A 20,448-nucleotide genomic window follows, 5' to 3' on the forward strand; every position below is an offset into this window, starting at 1 on the left:
ACCGGCCTTGAAGCGGCCTCCCAGCGATACTGCACGTGCACCTGGATCCCACCATGCCTGAGGCTGCATCGACAGCGCGGGGACTTCTGAGGTCCTGAGTGATCCGTGTCCTCTGTGACCTGAGCCCTTTCAAATTTCCATCACCAGCTGCTAGTGGACATTGACCGGTGCATTGGGAGACACTGGGTTTTGAGATCATGCCGGCTGCGCTGCAGGAATGCTGATTCTGCCGCTGAGGGCCTAATTCCACTTCGCCACGCCACGAGTGTGCCTCTGTACCTAAGGATGGCAGCTTCCGGTCCATCATTCCCCGACAACCCCGAGTGCAGGCCTTCTGCACTACATACGGCCATCCCTCTCCCCTCCCGCACGGCGCGGCCCCTCCTCGGAAGGAAGTTGCTCCAAAGGCTTGGGGACAAAGACTGGGCACCACAGGACATTGGATCTCAAGAGAGGACTGGGGATGGTGACATTCCCCTCCTCCCCTGTCCCAGGGAAAGTCGAGATCACGGCTCTGAGAAAGTAAAGGCGTCCAAGACTCTGAGGGGACCCCCTCAGGGGCTAGGGTCCCCTCCTCGTGGAGTGGGGGGGTGAACTCAACCAGATGCCAGATCCTCTGAGATTTGCCTAAGGACTAAATAAGAGGACCCCCATGAGCTGACGGGGGGGGGTCCCCGAGTTCCAGGCCTCACTACTCACTCTCTTACACCTAAAAGTCTGAACCCTCCTCCCCCTACCTCATCGTCTTCCTCCTCTCCCTCTTCCTCCTCCTGGGAAGCCGGAGGCACAAGGCAGCTCTCCCAGTCAGAAGTCCAAGTTGGGGGCTTATACTAACCTGCCAATAGCTAAGAGGCTTTTCCTCAGTTTCCCCAGGCCTCCCCTCTCCTCCCGACTCTTCCTGTCTGGCTCTAGTCGGAGTCGGTGACTTTCTCTCCCTGACTTTGGCTCCTGTGGTGAAGCTCTCTGCTTCTTATCCTGTGTTCCATGTTCTTCCTTTCAATTCTTTACTGGATTGAGACAGTGAACCTGAGCCCTAGACGGTACCCATGGAGAGAAAGAGAGACAGAGACAGACAGAGACAGAGACAGAGAGAGACAGAGAGAGGAGAGATGGAGTGATAGTAGGGGTCACACACACTTCACAGACACTAGTGGAACTGCTGAGAAAGGGGGTGAGGGGGAAGAACTCTTTGGAGAGTGCAGGTGACAGGTGACACTTGTGGAATGGCAGGTGGTCTCATTCACACGAATCCTTCTTTGGAGCGCAAGAAGGAAACCTAAACCAAATACTACACAACTCTGGCAGCAAGGTGTTAAAAAGGAAACAGGCCAGGTGCCAGCGGCTCACGCCTGTGATCCTAGCTTACTCAGGAGGCTGAGACCTGAGGATCGCAGTTTGAAGCCAGCCCTGCCAGGAAAGTCCATGAGACTCTCATCTCTAATAAACCACCAGAAAAGCAGAAGTGGCGCTGTGGCTCCAAGTGGTAGAGTGCTAGCCTTGAGTCAAAGAGCTCAGGGTCAGCGCCTAGGCCCTGAGTTCAAGCCCAACAATCAGGGAGGGGGGTGGAGGGGGGGAGGAGGCAATAGGCAGGCAGTGGAGAGGACAGGAGTAGGCAGGAGAGGGGAACCAGCACCTGACACCTCCCAGTGCCAGGGATTCTGGTGATGGCAGTCGCAGAGCTGGGAAAAGAAGCAGACTTTGTCACAATCTCTGGGGTGAGGGGCACACGACTGTAATAATATAATAATGATGATGATAATAATAATAATAATTACAACGATGGAATGAAAACTCCTGGCAATGCATTTAAGTTGGGAGGGGGAAATGGGAGCTGTCTGGGAGATGGTAAATTTGTGAATCCCAAGTAGACTCCAATAAGCCCAACATGCATGGTGTAGTCTCTGGTGACGACTAAAAGAATAATAAAAGAATGCATAACTAACGAGGAATAAGCCACGGCCACTGGTGCAGAAGGAGGCAGGCAAGAGAAGGGGGCAGGAGGGAAGTGAACCAGGCGGGATGAACGCAAAGCAGACAGGAAGACAGTGGATGTACACGCAGAGAGAGATGGGCAATTACATTAAACGTAAATGGACTAAATGCTCCCGTGGAAAGCACACAGATTGTCAGAGGAGAAAAATAAAAGCCATTAGGCGCGGCTCACACAGTGACAGGCCTTAACAGAGAGAGATGAGAACTCCGCTTGATGTGAAAGTGAAAAGACGGGGGGAAACGAAGTAGTACCAAGGAGAGCTGAGTTGCTCTGCCTCAAAGAGTACTAAGACGGAAGCCACTCCAAAGTCGACTACACTCATGGAAGAGGGGAGGCGCCATGTGCCAGGTCTAATTGTGAGGGCACCAAACCCCACAGCCCTTCCCCCAGTACAAAGCAGGGTGTGAGCAGCCCCCCAGCCCAGCCCCCCATCTGCCCAGAGGAGAGTGTGGGCGGAGCTGTTCTCAGACATCTCAGGGCTCCAGTCCTCCAGTGCCTGTACCATCTCGGCTCCCTCCATACCATGTCCCAACTTCAACTCACATTTCCCTCCAAACCAGACCCCTGACCCCAGGGAAACCCAGCCATGACCTGATTCTCCACCCTGGAGGGGCAAGGTTGCCCCTAGCTGAAGGAGATACTGCATCCACTGCCCAGCCTTCAGGAAAGTCCAGGAGAGTCTTTAGTTAACTATCTAAAAGCTGGAAGTGGAGCTGTGGCTCCCGTGGTAGAGTGCTAGCTTTGAGTGAAAAAGCTCAGGGCTAGAGCTCAGGCCCTGAGTTCAAGTCCCAGGACTGGAACAGAAATAAAAGGAAAAATAAAAACCAAACAGACATTTCCTCTCAGGGCCTCTCCGCTCCCTCCCAGTGTGATCAGAAAGATAGTGAGTGGTGAGTGGTTCATCCCTTCACCCCAAGTCACTCCTACCTTGCTGTGGTTTTTGTTTTTGTGGGTCTTGGGGCTTGAACTCTGGGCCTGATTGCTGTCCCTCAGCTCTTCAGCTCAAGGCTAGCACTCTACCAACTTGAGCCACAGCGCCACTTCCAGTTTCCTGAGTGGTTTATTGGAGATAAGAGTCTCATGGACTTTCTTGCCCAGGCTGGCTTTGAACCACGATCCTTAGATCTCAGCCTCCTGAGTAGCTAGGATGACAGGCATAAGCCACCAGCACCGGGCAATGTTCTTCTTTTATTCTTTTTTGTCAGTTGTGGGGCTTGAACTCTGGGCCTGGGCGCTGTCCCTCAGCTCTTCGGCTCAAGGCTAGGGCTCTAACACTTGAGCCACACTGCCACACCTCTGTGACCTGCCAAGGTTATGACCTTGATCCACCTCCTCCCAGGCACCAGCCTGCTGCTTGACTGGTCTCACCAGGCACCAGCTCACAGGGACTGAACCACCCTGCCGGGCTGAGACACACAAGCCCTGTCCATACACAGATCCCACCTCCAGGACTGGCTGCCTTCCTGTCTCTTTGGTTAGTGACAGACTCAGGACCTGCCCCAGCCACACAACAAGCCAGAGTCCCCAGTGGCTGAGCCCTGGCTCTCCTGTCCCAGCCCAGAGGCTCCCCTCTCCTGCCAGCTGGCCCTTCAGTCTCAGACTGGCACTAACCAGGGGAGAGAGGAGTACTCTGACATACTACAATCACCTGGATCCAACTGTACCTGAAGGCCTTCCCACAATCTCCTTCTCTTTATACATACCCATCCCCTGCACTCTTGGTTTTGTTTCTCTGGAGTGATACACTGGCTGAGGGCAACTCAGCCCTAGTGAAGAGGGTAAGGAAGCCAGGCCAAGGAAGTGGGGCCTCCCACCACAGCACCCCATTGTGAGTCCCCAGCCCCAGATCAGCCCCCCCCCCCCCAACCCTTCTTACTAGAGCTTGGCCTCTCCTGGTTGGAGAACACAGTGGCGGGCTGTGCATTCCCGCTGGGCTCAGGTTTGCTAGGAACAAAGACCTCGGCATTGTCTTTCCGCTTGGCAGACAAATTCCTTTCCCTTTTATTACCTGGGGGGGTGGGGGAGGAGACAATTGTTTACATATTAACCACTTGACTATTGTTTCTTCAGTCATTCAACAAACACTTAACTGCCCTACTCCGTTTCAGGGGCCTGGAATCCAGATTGGGGGAAAACTGAAGACCGTTGGACAGGTTTGCCCGCTGTGCCCCACAAGACCGTAAATAAAAATAAATGCCATCTGCAAGCGGATGCGTGGTTCAAGTGGTAGTGTACCAGCCTTGAGTGAAAAAGTCAAGCGAGAATACAGGGCCCCGAGTTCAAGTCCCAGTACTAGCACAAAAATCCACAAACGAAATGAATGACATATGCTAGAACACACCCAGGGGTTCACTTTTTGTACATTTCTAAGTAGGGGCAAGTGTTAGAATGGGTGGGCTCAATCTGATAGGTTAAATGGGAGGGTGGGGTGCCACTCTGAGGAGCGGGGTAACCCAGGGTATCTGATTTTTATTTTTTTAGCAGTCCTGGGGCTTGAACTCAGAGCCTGGGCACTGTCCCTGAGCTTCTTTTGCTCAAGGCTAGCACTTTACCACTTGAGCCACAGCGCCACTTATGGCTTTTTCTGTGTATGTGGTTCTGAGGAATAGAACCCAGGGCTTCATGCATGCTAGGCAAGCACTCTACCACTAAGCCGCCTTCCCAGCTCAACTCAGAGCATCTGAAAGCACAGAGCAGAGTCAGATGGATTTGCTGCCTCCAGGCTCTCCCAGCCCAGCTGTGTCCAGAAGACTGTGATTTGAGATACGCCCAGGCAAAAAAAAAAAAAAAGTCCACGACCTCATCTTAACCAATAAAAAGCTGGGCCTGGTGGTGTGTACCTGTCATCCCAACCACACCGGAGGTGTGAGCAGGAGGACCCTGCTCAGGGCCACTCCAGGCAAAAAGTGAGACCTTATTTGAGAAAGAACCAGAGCACCGAGGACTTTTGTGCCCTTTATGGCTCAAGTGGCAGAGCACCTTCTGAGCAAGCACCAGGCCCCAAGTTTGAACCTTGGGTGCCACCAGCGTCTAGCCCTGATGCAGCCTTGAGAGGTGGGCCTGGGGCTTTGGCTGGAACCGGGGAGGGTAGGGAAGGGAAACAGAGTCCCTTTGTGATGGGGTCCCACGGCCACCACCTCCCGTCGAGGCCTCTGGGTGTTTGGATCCGATGCCAAGGAAAGCAGAGGCGGTGGGCAAGGAAGGAGGGGAGGGGAGGGGAGAGGCAGGAGGAGAGGAGAGAAGAAGGTGGGGAGGGGAGAGGAGGGGAGTCTGGAGTGTCAGATATGAAAGCCAATCAACAGCCCTTGTAGCATCAACCACCCTGCATTTGCCAACTGGCAACAGAGGCGGCACTGGGCAGCCCTGCAGGCCCTGGCACAAGATCGCCACCTGAAATTTCAGGGCTGCTGGGAAGCCTCTAGGACTCGTGATCACAGACGCCTGGTGGACCCCTGTCCCTGACCAGAGCTGACACTGGAACACCCCCCCCCCCTGCCACACACACACAGACTGGGATGCCCCCTGATTAGCCACACAGCCGGAGCTCACTTATGGAGGGCGGGTTCGATTCCAGCACCACCAGTGTCTTGGCCCTGGGAAGCCATCCTTCCAGCTCCTGGTCCTCCAGATGGACTTCGGGGGTGGGGTCCCCACTGGACAGAGGGACATCATCTCCAGGCCAGGCCACGGGCTCTGGATCCTCAGGCTCCGTCTCTGAAGAAAGGACCTCTTCTTCGATCGAGTCGCCCTCATCGCTGGAGCGATCCTCGAGCTGCTGTGGAGGATCCAAGCCGCAGGCTTCCAGGCTTTTCCTCAGCTCCTGCCAAAGCCAAGGAGAGAGATGAAGCCTAACATATGATGCTTGATGGAAGAAAAAAAAATTGATTTGAAAGTACATGAGCGGAAAGCCGATTCCCCACCAAAGGCACATTTAATGATGAAAAACATCTCAACCCATGAGCTGTCGTGTCTTTGAAGATGAGCAAGGGCAGGGCCGGGAAACGGGGCTCAGCTCTGTGGGGGAGTGGCGGTGATGTGATAATTACGATGTTTGCATCCCCGAAATGTCTCTGTGTGTGCGCATACGTGTGTATGCGTGCCCAAGTGCACGTGTATGTCCACAGGTGTGTCTGTGTATATGCACGTGTATGTGTGTGTGGCTACATATGCTTCGTGCATGTGTGTGTGTGTGTGTGTGTGTGCCTGTGGTTGTGGGCATGCAACTGTGCACAGGCGTACACAAGCAGGCACAAATATACATTTGTGGGTGAGTACACGCATGTGTGAGTTTACATATATATATATATATCTCTGTGTGTGTGTGTGTGTGTGTGTGTGAAACTGTCTGCATGTACGTATGTGAGAGACATTCTGGCTCTTGGGCTGTGAACACAGACAGTGGAATAAGTCGCCTGCCAAGATTTTTCTGACTGAGTGAATCTGAAACAGGCCTGAGAGTGTGCAGGCCTGACAGGCCCCAGACCACATTTTGAATATGAAATCCCAAAGAAGCCAGGCACCACTGGCTCACACCTATAATTCTAGCTACTCAGGAGGCTGAGAACTGAAAAATCGCAGTTCAAAGCCAGCCCAGTCCAAGACACTGTGATCTCCAATTAACCACCAAAAGATGGAAGTGGAGCTGTGGCTCAAAGTGGTAGAGCACTAACCTTGAACAAAAAAAGCTTAGGGACAGGGGCTGGGAAGGTGGCTCAGTGGTAGAGCGCTTGCCTTGCATGCTTGAGGCCCTGGGTTCGATTCCTCAGCACCACATAAGCAGAAAAAAAAAAAAAAGCCAGAAGTGGTACTGTGGCTCAAGTGGTAGCGTGCTAGCCTTGAGCTGAAGAGCTGAGGGACAGTGCTCAGGCCCAGAGTTCAGGCCCCACGACTGGACCCAAAAAAAAAAAAAAAAAGCTTAGGGACAGCATCCAGGCCCTGAGTTCAAGCCTCAGGATGGACACATACGCAAAAATAATTCCCACCTCTTCCCATTAGTTCATAATTTAAGAAGCTGCTGGGTATTTTCACAAAGACTACTTCTCATGAAAAGGAAATCTGAACTTCCCTAATTCCTTCTGTCTCAACTTGATTTCGTTTGCTTCTATTAAATTAATGTAAATTTAGAGGTATAACTGTATTTACAAAATACACATTAAAAAAACACCAAGAAACCAAGCCTAGGTTCCATATACCTAGTGCCTTCTTTTTTTTTTTTAATAATGCTTTGTTGAGATTAAGTGATTACATAAATTTCACAGTATTGTAGGATAGTGATACTTAGTTAAAGTCACAAACACATTTTCACCTTCACAAGGCAAATTGTCATTATCTAGGTCTATAAAATTTGTGAATTCTATAAGCTTTGACAATACAGCTATTTCTTCTGCATCGGGTGATAGGTACATTTCTTTCCTTTTGCTTAGTGTTAGCTGTTCCCTCTATCCCTCTCATTCCCTCCCTCCCATCGCTGCCCTTGAGTTGCTTGGTTCATTTTCATCAACATCCAGTAGCGTTGATGGACCCCTCTGTTGTATTTTTCTCCCTGGTTAGTGTCTTCTTTACAAAGGAAAAGAATCTACTGGCTCACACAAGGTGAGTGAGACTTTGGGAAGAGAGGCCCTGGAGATGCTCACGTGACAGAAACCCATCTGTTCCAAGGGCAGAGGAGAAGAGCTGGGCAAAGAAGCAATGAGAGAGAGAGAGAGAAAGAGAGAAAAAGAGAGAGAGAGATACAGAGACAGAGACAGAGAGAGAAACAGAGACAGAGAGAGAAACAGAAGCAGACAGACAGTTCTGTCTGCAAAGAGAAGGACCAGGAGTTGGTGGCTTTGAAACCAGTGCACCCCCCACTTCAAAGGGGCCCCACGCTGTGGGACCCACGGGGTGCTTGGATGTCATCTTCCAGAAATTTCTCTGAAAACTGACTTCAAAAGGTTTGCTTTGAAACCTTGTTCTACGCCGTGTCAGTGTTTCAAACGCTAAGTGCACGTCGTCTCCACGTTGAAAACCCTCTGGGCGGGGGGCGGGGGGGGGGGAGGGGGGACAGGCAGGTGGCTGGCCCGGATGCCACCTGTCCTTCCTCCCCGCCCCCCCCCCCCCCCCCCGTCCACCTCCACATGGAGAGTTAGAACAAGGTTTAAGGAAATTGCTAGAAGAACTGCTCCTGAAAAGCAGCCTAAGCGGAGGCTGGATGGACCGGCGCTGCCTACCTGTCATCTGGGCTGCTGCCGGGCCCAGAACGGGCCATCAGCAAAAGCCAGGTGATCAGCAAAAGCCAGGTGTTTGCGATCACAGCTGTGCCATCCATTCTGAGACAGCCACCGAGTGCCAGCCTCTGTCACAACGGACAGAGGGCCTCGAACTAGAGGATGAGCTCCATGGCTAGCTGGCTAATTTTATTCTTATACTGGGGACTTGGGGGCTGAACTTGCCAGGCAGCTGCTCTACCAGTTCAGCCACTCCACCAGCGCTGCTCACCCAAGGCCGAAGCTGTCATATGGGCACCAGGGTAAGGAGGGAACCATCCCAGAGTTGGGGGGGGAAGCTCCCACCCCTGGAGGAGGGTCCGAGCCCCCCACCTACCCCGGGACAGGAGGAGGTCATGGGATACCCCCTCATGCAGAGTCAAGCAAGCAACTGAGACTCACCAAACACCCCAGGAAATCATCACCCTGAAATGTAGGCACCAAATGTAACTGATTTAATTACAAGACAACTAATACCCAGTGAAAGAGAGTTTAGTAGAAGACAACTTGAGCACACAGAAAATGAACACCCTAGGGACACAGGAGAGAGTCTATGACCTGTGAAAAAGGAACAGGAAAACTTTGTAGCGTGAACATTTGTACAAAAATAAATTAAGTAGCAGAGAGAGCCACAGGGTACGCAAACTGATTCTAATAAGGGCATAGTACGAAAGAAACAAATTATTTTAAAGACAAAAAGTCTGAAGGAAAAGCTAAGAGATGTAAAGCAGAGCTCCTGTCCAATAGGAGGATAAACAGAAATGAGAACAGAAAATAATAAGAATAACAAATGAAAGGTTTCCAGGGTTAAAGAAAGCCCCAAGACTGAAAGGTTCACCTTCCCTCTTATCTCTTTTTCTGTTTGGTTTGGAGATATGGCTTTGCTATGGAACACTGGGTGGCCCTGACCTGACCATGTAGCCCTGGCTGGACTTGAACTTACAATTCTCCTACCTCAGCCTTCTGAGCGCTAGGATTACAGGTGTGTGCCACCATGCCCGGCTGCCACCGATGTTTTTAAATTGGAATAAATGATACTGAGAGTGATACATTCATTCATATCGGTAAAAGGTACACGCCATGGGAAAAGCATCATGACACTGCTATGCACAGAATGATGGAGATTTCAAACACACAAAGCAAAGCTAGAAAAATAAAAGGGAAATATAAGTTCCCAGAAATCAATCTAACCAAACAGAGAAAAAAGAAAAAAAAGAAGTACAGACCTATTCCAGAAGTCACTAATGAGCATTTCCCAGCCAGACTCATTAAAAATGCAAATCCTGCCAGACTCTGGCAGGATTATGTCTGTAATCCTAGCTACTCAGGAGGCTGTGATCCAGAGGATCAAGGTATGAAGCTGGCCTGGGCAGAAAATTCTAGGAAACTGCATGTCCAAAAAAATCAGCAAGAAGTCAGGCTATAAATGGTAGAGCACCAGCAAGTCAAATGAGCTGGAGGCCCAGAGTTAAAACCCTAGTAGGGTGGGGGGTGGGGGTGGGGGGAGAGTTGGGAGGGGAAGAAATGTAAAGTCCTTCCTATCTCCTCTAGATCTAGTTCTGCACCTTGGGGTGTGATATGAAAATCTGCACTTTTTTTTTCTTTTTGGCCAATCATGGGGCTTGAACTCAGAGCCTCAGCGCTGTCCCTGAGTTTCTGTGCTCAAGGCTAGTGCTCTACCTCTTTTGAGCCACAGTTCCACTTCTGGCTTTTTTGGTGGCTAATTGGAGATAAGAGTCTCTCACACATTTTCCTTCCCAGGTTGACCTCGAACCACGATCCTCTGATCTCAGCCTCCTGAGCTGCAGCCTCCTGTGTAGCTAGGACTACAGGTGTGAGCCATCAGTGCCTAGCAGGATTTGCACACTTAATAAGCAGAGCAGATGATTCTGATACAGGTTTAACAAGTTAAAGCCTGGCATGATGGATCATACCTGTAATCCCAGCTATGTGGGAAAGAGAGATTGGGAGGATCATAGTTTCAGAAGACCTTGGGCATAAAATTGTTAGTGAGACGTCGCCTCTATCAATGAGCTGAGCATGGTGGTGCACAATCTGTAATCCTAGCTATGCAGGAGGCTGCAGGTAGGAAGATCACAGTCCGGACCTGGTCAGGCAAAACCATGAAACCTAAGATGGAAATTAACTAAAGCACAAAAGGGCAGAAGGTATGGCTCAAGTAATAGAGCACCTGCCTAGCCAGCCCTGAGTTCAAACCTCATCACTGCCAAAATGAAAACAGGACTGGCCGGGCACTGGTGGCTCACACCTGTAATTCTAGCTACTCAAGAGGCTCAGATCTGAGGATCGCTCTTCAAAGTGGGCAGAAAAGTCTGTGAGACTCTTACCTCCAATTAACCACTACTACCAAAAAAAAAAAAGCCAGAAGTGGGCCTGTGGCTCAAGGGGTAGAATGCTCCTCTTGAGTAAAAAGGCTCAGGGACAGTGCACAGGCCCTGAGTTTAAGCCCCAGGACTGGTCTCTCCTCCCTCCCTCCCTCCCAGGCTGGGCTGAGGCCAAGTGAGGACTTGCTTCTCCCCTGCCCCGATCATGGATGTCAATATCCTTCAAACTAAACACCGAATGCCAGAAACCCTAGCGTCTCGGCCATTGCGTGCAAGTGCACACAAACTCTTTGTCGGCTTACTTGTCCTGACTCACGGTTGGGAAAACACTGACCCCGCAAATTACAACTTAGTGATTTGCTGAATGAAGGGGTGGCCAGGAGCCTTGCCTACCTCTTAGGCTGCCCTCCCCGGGGTACCCCCCACCTGCCTCAGCCCCCCCCAGCCCCCTCCTCAGCCCACCTTCAACCCACCCCTTCCCTCCCTCACTCACATAATCCAGCCGCTGTTCCTTTACTTGGATTGTGGCGGTGGAGAGCAAGATTCAACCCCGGCAGCCTAGTGACATACACAAAGTCTGGGGGTGACGGAGACCCCATCAGGTACGCACGCCCTCTGTTCCCACGGTGCGTGTGACACAGGAACAGGGCTTCCTAGTAACTCTTCCCGGCGGGAAGAGAAAATATTGAATCTACCGAATCTACTCTTCCTCCTCTTCTCCTCCTCCTCCTCCTCCTCCTCCTCCTCTTCTCCTCTTTGGTACTGGGGCTTGAACTCAGGGCCTTGCACACTCACTTGGCTTTTTCGCTCCAGGCTAGTGCTCGACCACTTGAGCCTCACCTCCACTTTTGGCTTTTTAGTGGTTAACTGAACATAAGAATCGCAGGAACTTGCCTGCCCAGGCTGGCTTCAAATCTCAATTCTCAGCCCCGAGCCTCCTGAGTAGCTAGGATTACAGGCATGAACTACCAGTGCCAGCCAGCCCCCCTCTTCTAGTGGGATGAGGAAACAGGCGCTAAAGGTTGGTGGCTTCAGACCCCCAGTCCTTTGTGGAAGGGCCCAGCGACCACTCCTGGTTTAGTGGACCTCAGCCACTCTTGCAACTCCCGCCACAGGCCGGCAAGCTCCAGCCTCTTCAGAAGAGGGGATGTATGTATTTGTAGGGCTGAGGATCGAACCCATGGCCTCACTGTCCGTGCTACATTCCTGGTCCAGAATACGGAATATAAAACACCACGGGCAAGAGCAGTTTCCTACTCAAAATGAAACAGAGCAAGGATGAGGTGAGCAGAGCGAGGGGTGGGGGGCGTGGGGGGGGATGCGTAGGAGCTGACCCCGCCCAGGAGTCGCAACCAGGCTGTGGCGGACACCCCCCCTCCCCCCCCCCCCCCCCCCCCCGGCCCCATGCTCCTCTCCCTCCCTCCCAGCATGCAACCTGGGTTTTCATATCCTAACATGAAAGCCTTTCCTGCCTACCTCTATCTTCCCAAGTTTTGGGTTTTCTCTCTCAAATCTGACAAAGTAGGAAAAACCACAGCTAAAGGGTTTATGTATTCATTTGCATTTATATAGTAATGTCTTTATAGATCACAACACAAATCCAATTTCTAGCTCTCAAAATTTCACCTCCTTAGTAAAAACTCCCTTTCTATGATAAACTAAGTGAATAGATGTAGATATATTATCTCTATCTCTCTCCATATCCATTCCTTTATCTATTTTCGGTGCTGGGGATTGAACCCTGGGCCTTGGGAGCTGCACCTTGGGCAGATTATCTCAGCTTCTCCTGAGACCTGCTCCTGCCCCGCCCCAGGCTGCAGAATGTCTCTAACTCCCTAAGAATGTCTGTGTCCCCCACTCCTTCTGTATACCCTTTAATTCACCCCATCTCTTTCTTACGTCCTTTACAACCGTGTCATCGCCCTTTCCACTGTGGCTTTTGCTTCTGAAACTTCCCTGAAGCCAGGTGTGGTGGCACACACCTGTAATCCCTACACTCCAGAGACTGAGGCTGGAGGATCTCAAGTTCAAGGCCAGGTCGGACTACATAGTGAGATCCTGTCTCATACAAATAGAAAGTCCGTTGGGGGGGGGGGGGGTCAATAAATCGATAGAGGATAGAAAATAAAACATGTTGAAGTCTATGGGGCATCAGTGTAAACTTGCAATCTACCTGAATCTGTATCTCACGACTACAGTTATATTGGTGTCTTGCAGACTGGGACCGCTTCAATATTGATACTTAGCACGGCGCATGCTCCAAGGACAGCGGCTATGACTGGGAGAGGACCCGTCAGTGGAACTGTCTACTTGTAAAATGGCTCAAAACCCTAGGGTTTTCGGCAAGGAAAAATCCCTCATCTTTATGATGGTCCCAACTCCAATGCACTCTTGTCTTCCCATCTTTTCCTCCTCTTTCCCTTCTCCGCCTCGGCTCCTCACCCCAGGGCCTTTGCATCTGCCCCAGCTCCCTTTGTCTAGGGCACTTTGTACCACATAGCTGCCTCCTTCCCTCTTGTAAGGTCTACTTGACTATGGCCTCTGCAAGGGGAACCCCACATCTGCTGCCCATGAGAAATAGCAGCCGCTGACCCTCTCCCTCCAGCCCTTACTCTGCAGTTTCCAGAAGCCCTCTCACCTCCCCCAAAGCATACTATCTCATGCTTTATCCTCAGCATCTGGTTCTGAAGTGTGGACCATACCTGTCCATGGAGACAGCAGTGGTCCTGTAAAAGGATGGACCCCTAAGGCTGGGAAGGTGGCTCAGTGGTAGAGCGCTTGCCTCGCATGCATGAGGCCCTGGGTTTGATTCCTCAACACCACAAAAACAGAAAAGGCTGAAAGTGGCGCTGTGGCTTAAGTGGTAGAGCGCTAGCCTTGAGCTGAAGAGCTAAGGGACAACGCCCAGGCCCAGAGTTCAAACCCCACGACCAACAACAAAAAAAAGATGGTACCCCTAGCTAGGAGCTGATACCTGTAAGCCTAGCTACTTGGAGGCTGAGATCTGAAGATCTTGGTTCAAAGTCAACCCAGACAGAAAAGTCTATGAGAGTCTTATCTCCAATTAACCAGCAAAATGCCAAAGTGGACCTGTGGGTCAAGTGGTAGAGTGCCAACCTTGAGTGAAAAAGCTAAGGGGTAATGCCCAGGCCCTCAGTTGAAGCCCCAGGACCGGCACTCAAAAACAAACAAACAAACATTTCACGTTTGCAAAGAATCCCCCATCCCCAATTCAGACTGTTGCATGGGCATCCTGATTGGCTAAGGTGATTCAGATGGTCACACAGGCATCCTGATTGGCTAAGGTGATTCAGATGGTCACACAGGTATCCTGATTGGCTAAGGTGACTCAGATGGTCACACAGGCATCCTGATTGGCTAATGCCAGCCTGCAGTTCACACCTGTGACGTGTGGTCTTTGAACTCGGAGCAACCAGGAAATGTCCGTTCACCGGGGATGGGAGGAAGGGAGAGGCTGGTCAGTTTCAACAGTGAAGGTCAGGTTTACCCAGGCGCCTTTCTCTATTCTTGGCCTGTTCAGATCGCGTCTGGTAATGCGACTGCCTTTGCGGGAAAGCTGGCATTGCCATTTCCCTCTCTCTTTTTGCAGGAAAATAACTCGAAGGGGAAATTGAGTGTGAAGCCTTGGGGAGAGCCCCTCAAGATGGGGAGAGAAAGGAGAGATAGAGAAACAATCAGGCGCTCGCGGTGGAGGAAATGAACCACGCTGGAACCAGCAGCAGCTACACTGGCCCTGGGCACGGGCAGGGAAGCTAATGGTTCTTAAAAGCTTGTGAGGGACGTGGCTGCCTGGTGTTGGAGGAGCTGGGCAGCCTGGGCAGGAAGAATTAAGTGTTCATTGAATGACGTGCCGGGTGCCTGATCAAAGGCAAACTAGCAGAGCCCCTGACTTGAAGGGCATCCTCACACACACACACACACACTGAGACACGGTGGAGGAACTGAACATGGCTGAAATCCAGCTAAAAGAAAGGAGAGGGTTTGTTTGGCAATGACAGCTCCAGCAGAGTCCTCCTTAGCAGATGTAAAAGCGAATGAGCGGCACGGTAGTACATGCCTGTAATCCCGCTAATTCCCGAGATGGAGACTGGAGGGCTGTCAGTTTGAGGCTAGCCTGTGTTAGTAAAATGCACCCCAGAAAGGGAGGAACGAGGCCTTGGATAGCACTTGCTCTTCCTTCCCGAGACACTGCCGTTTCATGAAGCAGTTTTCTGGCCAGAAGCCATGGTCAGGACCTCTGCCCTGTAGGCTCTGAGATCGAGGCTGGAACAAGGGCAGAGGAACTTAGCAACTCGACCTTTGACCTGTTACTTCTCAAGAATTTTGCCTAGCTGGGCACTGATGACTCACACCTGTCGTCATTGATACTCAGGAGGCTGAGATCTAAGGATCAGGGTTCAAAGCCAGCTGGAGTAAGAAAGTCCAGGAGACTCTTATCTTCAACTAACCACCAAAAAGCTGGAAGTAGAGGTGTGGCTCAGGTGGTAGAATGCCAGCCTTAAGCAAAAAAAAAAAAAAAGCTGAGACAGAACCCAGTCCCTGAGTTCAAGCCCCGGTATAGGTACAAAAAGAAAAAGAAAAAGAAAGAACTTTGCTTATTTAGAAATGAAGTTGATACAATCATTCCTTTTTAATAACAAAAGCAATACCCAGCTGGGTGCCAGTGGCTCACACCTGTAATCCTAGCTACTCAGGAGGCTGAGATCTGAGGATCAAGGTTCAAAGCCAGCCCAGGCAGGAAAGTCTGTGAGACTCTTCAATAAACCACTCAGAAAATCAGAAGTGATGCTGTGGCTCAAGTGGTAGAGTGATAGCCTTGAGCTGAAGAGCTGAGGGACAGCGCCCAGGCCCAGAGTTCAGGCCCCACGACCAACAACAACAATAACAAAAAAACAATACTCTGGTGGGGGGGGGGGAGGATCGGGTAGGGGGAGGTAGGGGGGGTAGATGGGAAGAGATGGGAAGGGGAAACAAAGAGGAGGCAGCAACGCTTGATAAGAAATGTACTCATTATCTTGCCCATGTAATTGTAACTCCTCGGTATGATATTCTCACAATTTAAAAAAAAAAAAAAAAGCAATACCCTTATCAGCAAGCCCAGCTGCATATGCATGCTTCTCGCCTGGCATCCACTGTGCTCAGCCTCACCTCAACCTCATTCTCCTTGTTCACGCCATGCCTGCACCCTGATCTGTGAACAAGTCCAGCCTCATTGCCCTCTGCAACGGCTGTTCCTTCTGCCTGGAATGCTTTCCCATGAATCCTTGCCACAATGCCCCCTTCTTGTCCACCAGGCTTCTCCCTGACTAGGACAGCAGGTGCCTGGCACAGGCTCCGCTCTCTTCACATCAGGATTGAGAGATGAGCCATGAAGGGTGGGTGAGGGGCAGCGTGGGTCAGGGCTGGCAAGGGCCCCCGGAGGGCCACAGCGCCCTGCAGCGGGTCCTACCTGTGGGTGGTCCCCTGAAGCCTCGTTGGCCTCGCCAGCCATTTCCCCACAGGGCTCAAAGTCTTCCAAGTAGTCCACAGGAGGCTCGATGTGGAGGCGCGAGCCGGCTTCTGTTCTGATCTGCACGGATTTCTGCACACAGGAGAGAGATTGGGGATGTCAGGCAGGGTGGAGGCGCCCACCTTCCCACCTGACCACAGCTTTGTGGTCCCGGCTGCCGCAGGTAGCTTGCCAGCCTCGTGCAGCGACTCCCAGGTCTTTACTTTCCCTCTTTAGACTTGCACATATTAGAATTTTTTCTTCTTTTGGTCGGTCATGGGGCTTGAACTCTGGGCCTGGCCGTGGTCCCTCAGCTCTTCAGTTCAAGGCGAATGACGCTCTAACCACTTGCGCCACAGCACCACTTCCAGTTGTCTGAGTGGTTTATTAGTGTTAAGAGTTTCACAGACGTTCCTGCCTGGGCTGGCTTTGAACCTCGATCCTCAGATCTCAGCCTCCTGAGTAGCTAGGCGTAAGCCATCGGTGCCTGGCTAACATATCAGAATTTCTACAAGTGTTAAACATCACACACACACACACACACACACACACACACACACACACACACACACACGCCCTGTTGACCGAACTGATCCCAGATTTGGGCAATCCTGGCCTGCACATACACACATTGGATATCCTAAATCGTGCACAGCAGGGGACAAGTCTGGGAGGTTCTGGAGGCTCTCTTCTCCCTAGCGTTCCCAATCCGTGTCTGGGAAACACACGCATAGGCCTAGGCGGGGGTGGCAGGCCACCCCCCACTTCTCTCCATGATCCCTTCTCTAGTTTCCACTTTCCAGTTGGCCCAGTCTTTGCGGAGAACTTCAGAGCGGCGTTCTCACCAAAGGATACGGCGCCAGGCCACGGACACGGGAGGAAAAGCCCGTGGAGAGGCCACTTCGCCGTGCCCTGCCGGCTCTTCTCCCGGCCTTGCTACTCTGCTCGCGCTTAGTGTTTGGGTGGGGTCCACACAGGGAAACAGCAGGGCTCCCTACAGCTGGAGTTCACCATGAGCCCTGGGTTTCCATGCCAGGCTCCTCCCCGGCTCCTCCCCTCCCCAGCTGGGATAGTGGCAGAGAGGAGGAAGAGGCAAGTGGCAGACTGCTGGGCGTGGCCCAGGAAGAGGCTGAATCCTCACACCCAGCCCTTCAGGGGGGGCAGGTTCTGGCCAGGGCCCACAGACGAGCTGTGCTGGCCTCCCCTAGAACCCTGAGAGGTGAAGGAAGCTGGTCCCACCTCCGCTCTTCATCACTGGCCAGCACACTTTACTGCCTGTCTAGCATGCAGTCCCCGGTGTCAGGAACGTCGTCACCCTGGTCCCATTTTGGGAAACCCTCCCGCCTGCCTCTAGTCCTCATGTCCTTGTGGTTCAGTGGCACTGAGTCCCCGCCAGGGAGAGATGGAGCGTGTGACCCAGGCGGGCCAATCAGAGCATGAGGCCCACCCCTGGCCCGCCATGATTGGATGAATGTTCTAGGGTGGCAGAAGAGATGCAGGAGCAGGAGACAGAGGTGCTGGGGAATTGTGGTGGCCACGTGGCCCCCGTGGACACACAGTGCGTGCAGCTGAGAAGAGAGCGAGCACTGTGGCATGGTTTGGGTTGCCAGGTGAGCTGAACCTGGCTGTAAGCTAACAAGTGGGAGGACTGGGGTGAATGGGCTCCGCTGGCCTTTGAATTGAATCTCAGAACATCTGAAGGGCTCCAGCCTGGCACAGGGGAGCCCCCAGGTACAGCTCTCTCCTGCAGTCCGCAGCAGCACAACGCTCATCTCACCAAGACCTCCAAGATGCCAACACGGGGCCTCTCACGGGGTCAAGCAAGGCCTTCCCAAGCACTGGCTACAGGCTGGTCCTGTGCCCTCGTTCCCACGGTACCCACAGGGGAAGACGATGAAGCCACGGGGCACCACGCAAATGCGGGCACCAAAGAACTGGTAATGCTGAGTGGGTGTCCACCCGCCCAGGAGGGGAATAAATAGGCCCTCCATCTGGCCTGCTCTCCCGCCCCCAGGCCCAGGGAGCCTCCTCTGCCCCCCCCCCCCCCCCCCCCCGGAGGAGATGGAGAGCAGCCCCGCCCACACCAAGGCTGGCAGGTTCCAGCCCAGCCCCCAGCCCCGCACAGCACAGCACGGCTCCCTGCCTCCCACCTGCCCGCCCTTACACGGGAGGGCGGCTGCCTCTCACTTGGCTCCTTTTTTTGTTTTGTTTCTTAACCAGGAGTGGGTGTCCCAAAGTGGTGCTCTTTCCATGCCCAGACCTGGGAAGACCTCCCCTCCAGCTGGGTTTCAACTCCACGTTGTCACCTGCCAGCCCCCAGCCAGCTGATTTCATCGGCGGCCTACACTCCGCCCCGTCCACGCACGGCCAGAGTTATTTGTGTGTATCTGCCACCTCCCTCGGCATCGCTCCCCCAGAATGCACGAGCCGCCTCGGCTGGCCGGGCCGGGTGTGCACTGCGTCTCTGGCTCCCTCTAGAGGTGGGTGAGCTCTGCTGGTTTCTGCAAAGGAAGGCGAGGGGTGGGGGGGAGCAGCCTGGCCTTCCTGACGGGCTCTCCCTGGACGTGTGAGGAGGAGGATGCAGAGGGGACCCCCCTGCTGCACAGACCCACCGCAGCTGCGTGGGGTGAGGGGGAGCTGAGCCCCAGCTTTCATAGGCAGTGAGCCTGCTGTGGGCTTCTTTCGGGATGGCTTCGGCCCACGGTCAACCGAGAGCAGGCCAATCCCTTCACCGCCGATTTAATGCTGAGAGCCCGTGACGTTCATCAAACCTGACAGCATTTTGGTAAACGGCGGCTCTGTTGATTAGGCCGCTGTCCACCCAAGTATTACAAGGCTGAGGAAGCCATAAATCTTAATCCACTGATGGCGGCACAAAGATCTAAGGGCCAGGAGTGGGGGGAGGAGGGGGACAGTAGGAAGAGACGCTGTAGATCTATCACCAGCAGCCGCCCCACGGCCGAGGCGGCCGGCACAGGCGCCCAGCGTCCACCGCCAACGGCCACCAGACCCCCAAGACAGACGGTTTAGGAGGGGTCGGGGGGGGGGGTCATGACATCTGTCACCCACCAGTGGGTGGCTCTGTGATACCCTGGCCAAAGGAACTTCTATCCTGTGTGCCTGCGGCAGCCCCTTCCCCTTGAACTGGGGGTGCTGTACCCCCAAAGTTCTGCCTGCTTGCTGGGCAGGATGGTGACCCCACAGGAAGAGGAAGATGGATTGTGTGGGGTCAGAGGAACATGGCTGTCATTCAGGAGGTTTCTGAGGAAAGAAGGAGGGGAGATGTAAGTGGGGGGGGGTGGAGGTGAAAGGTGGGGGGTGGGGAGATGTAAGGTGGGGGGCGGGGAGAAGGATGTGGACAAGACTTTCTTCCTCTGTACACCAGGGAGCCAGAGGTCTGTCTCAATGGACTTAGGACTTAATTCTACTGCGTGGGGCCAAAGGACACCATCTTGCCCCTTTCCATTGTGAGAGTAATGACAGTGTCGCTGACACGGTCTACACACTTGACCAGCAACTGAGAATCACAGTTCTCATGGTGGCCCCCACTGAGGGCAGGCTGCACGAGGGGCCCTGTTCAAGCACAGCCACACAGAGGCATGTGTGGGCACCTCCTCCAGGCTGGCTGCCACAACCCAGGCCCAGAGTTATGTAACAAGGGGAACTCAGAAGCTGGGCGCCGGTGGCTCACACCTGTAATCGTAGCTGCTCAGGGGGCTGAAATCTGAGGATCCTGGTTCAAAGCCAGACCAAGCAGGATTGTGTTAGCCTTGAGCACAGAGAGGCTTAGGGTCAGTGCCCAGGCCCAGAGCTCAAGCCCCAGGACCAGGGAAAAAAAAAAAAAAAAAAAAAGCTCAGGAACAGTGTATAGGCCCTGACTTCAAGAAACCCCAGGAGGGGGCTGGGAAGGTGGCTCAGTGGTAGAGCAGTTGCCTTGCATGCATGAGGCCCTGGGTTCGATTCCTCAGCACCACATAAGCAAAAAGAAAAAAAAGAAAGAAAGAAACCCCAGGAGTTACACAAAGAAAATGGGGTGCGGAGGGAGGCTGAGAGATTCAAAATTCTTTTTTTTTTTTTTTTTTTTGGGTCCGGTCGTGGGGCCTGAACTCTGGGCCTGGGCGCTGTCCCTCAGCTCTTCAGCTCAAGGCCAGCGCTCTACCACTGAGCCACCTTCCCAGCCCCTCAAAATTCTCTTAGTATACTTCGGCCTGAGCCAACGCTGAGGGAGTGAGGCCAGGTTTGGATGGGGATGGGTCCAGACAGGTAGGACCACCCCCCCCCCCCATTCCACTTCACCCCAGGCTGCCTCTGTTTGGCTGAGGCTGAGAAGCAAAGCACTAATTTGCTGATTTTTGG

The 20,448-nt window shown here is 52.9% G+C and overlaps 1 protein-coding gene across 1 annotated transcript in view; it reads right to left on the reverse strand.

Annotated features, from left to right (window-relative positions):
- LOC122096314 (katanin interacting protein) overlaps positions 1–20,448 on the reverse strand; it is a 118,004-nt gene that overhangs the window by 41,663 nt on the left and 55,893 nt on the right. The window contains exons 6-8 of the mRNA XM_042666869.1: positions 16,054–16,185; positions 5,543–5,813; positions 3,870–4,001 (exon numbers count right to left, since the gene is read on the reverse strand). Of these exons, the coding sequence (XP_042522803.1) occupies positions 3,870–4,001; positions 5,543–5,813; positions 16,054–16,185 (535 nt within the window). The remainder of the gene's footprint in view (positions 1–3,869; positions 4,002–5,542; positions 5,814–16,053; positions 16,186–20,448) is intronic.

Source organism: Dipodomys spectabilis, unplaced genomic scaffold (genome assembly GCF_019054845.1).
Source record: "Dipodomys spectabilis isolate Male_0828 unplaced genomic scaffold, ASM1905484v1 ptg000366l, whole genome shotgun sequence".
Taxonomy (NCBI): Eukaryota; Metazoa; Chordata; class Mammalia; order Rodentia; family Heteromyidae; genus Dipodomys; species Dipodomys spectabilis.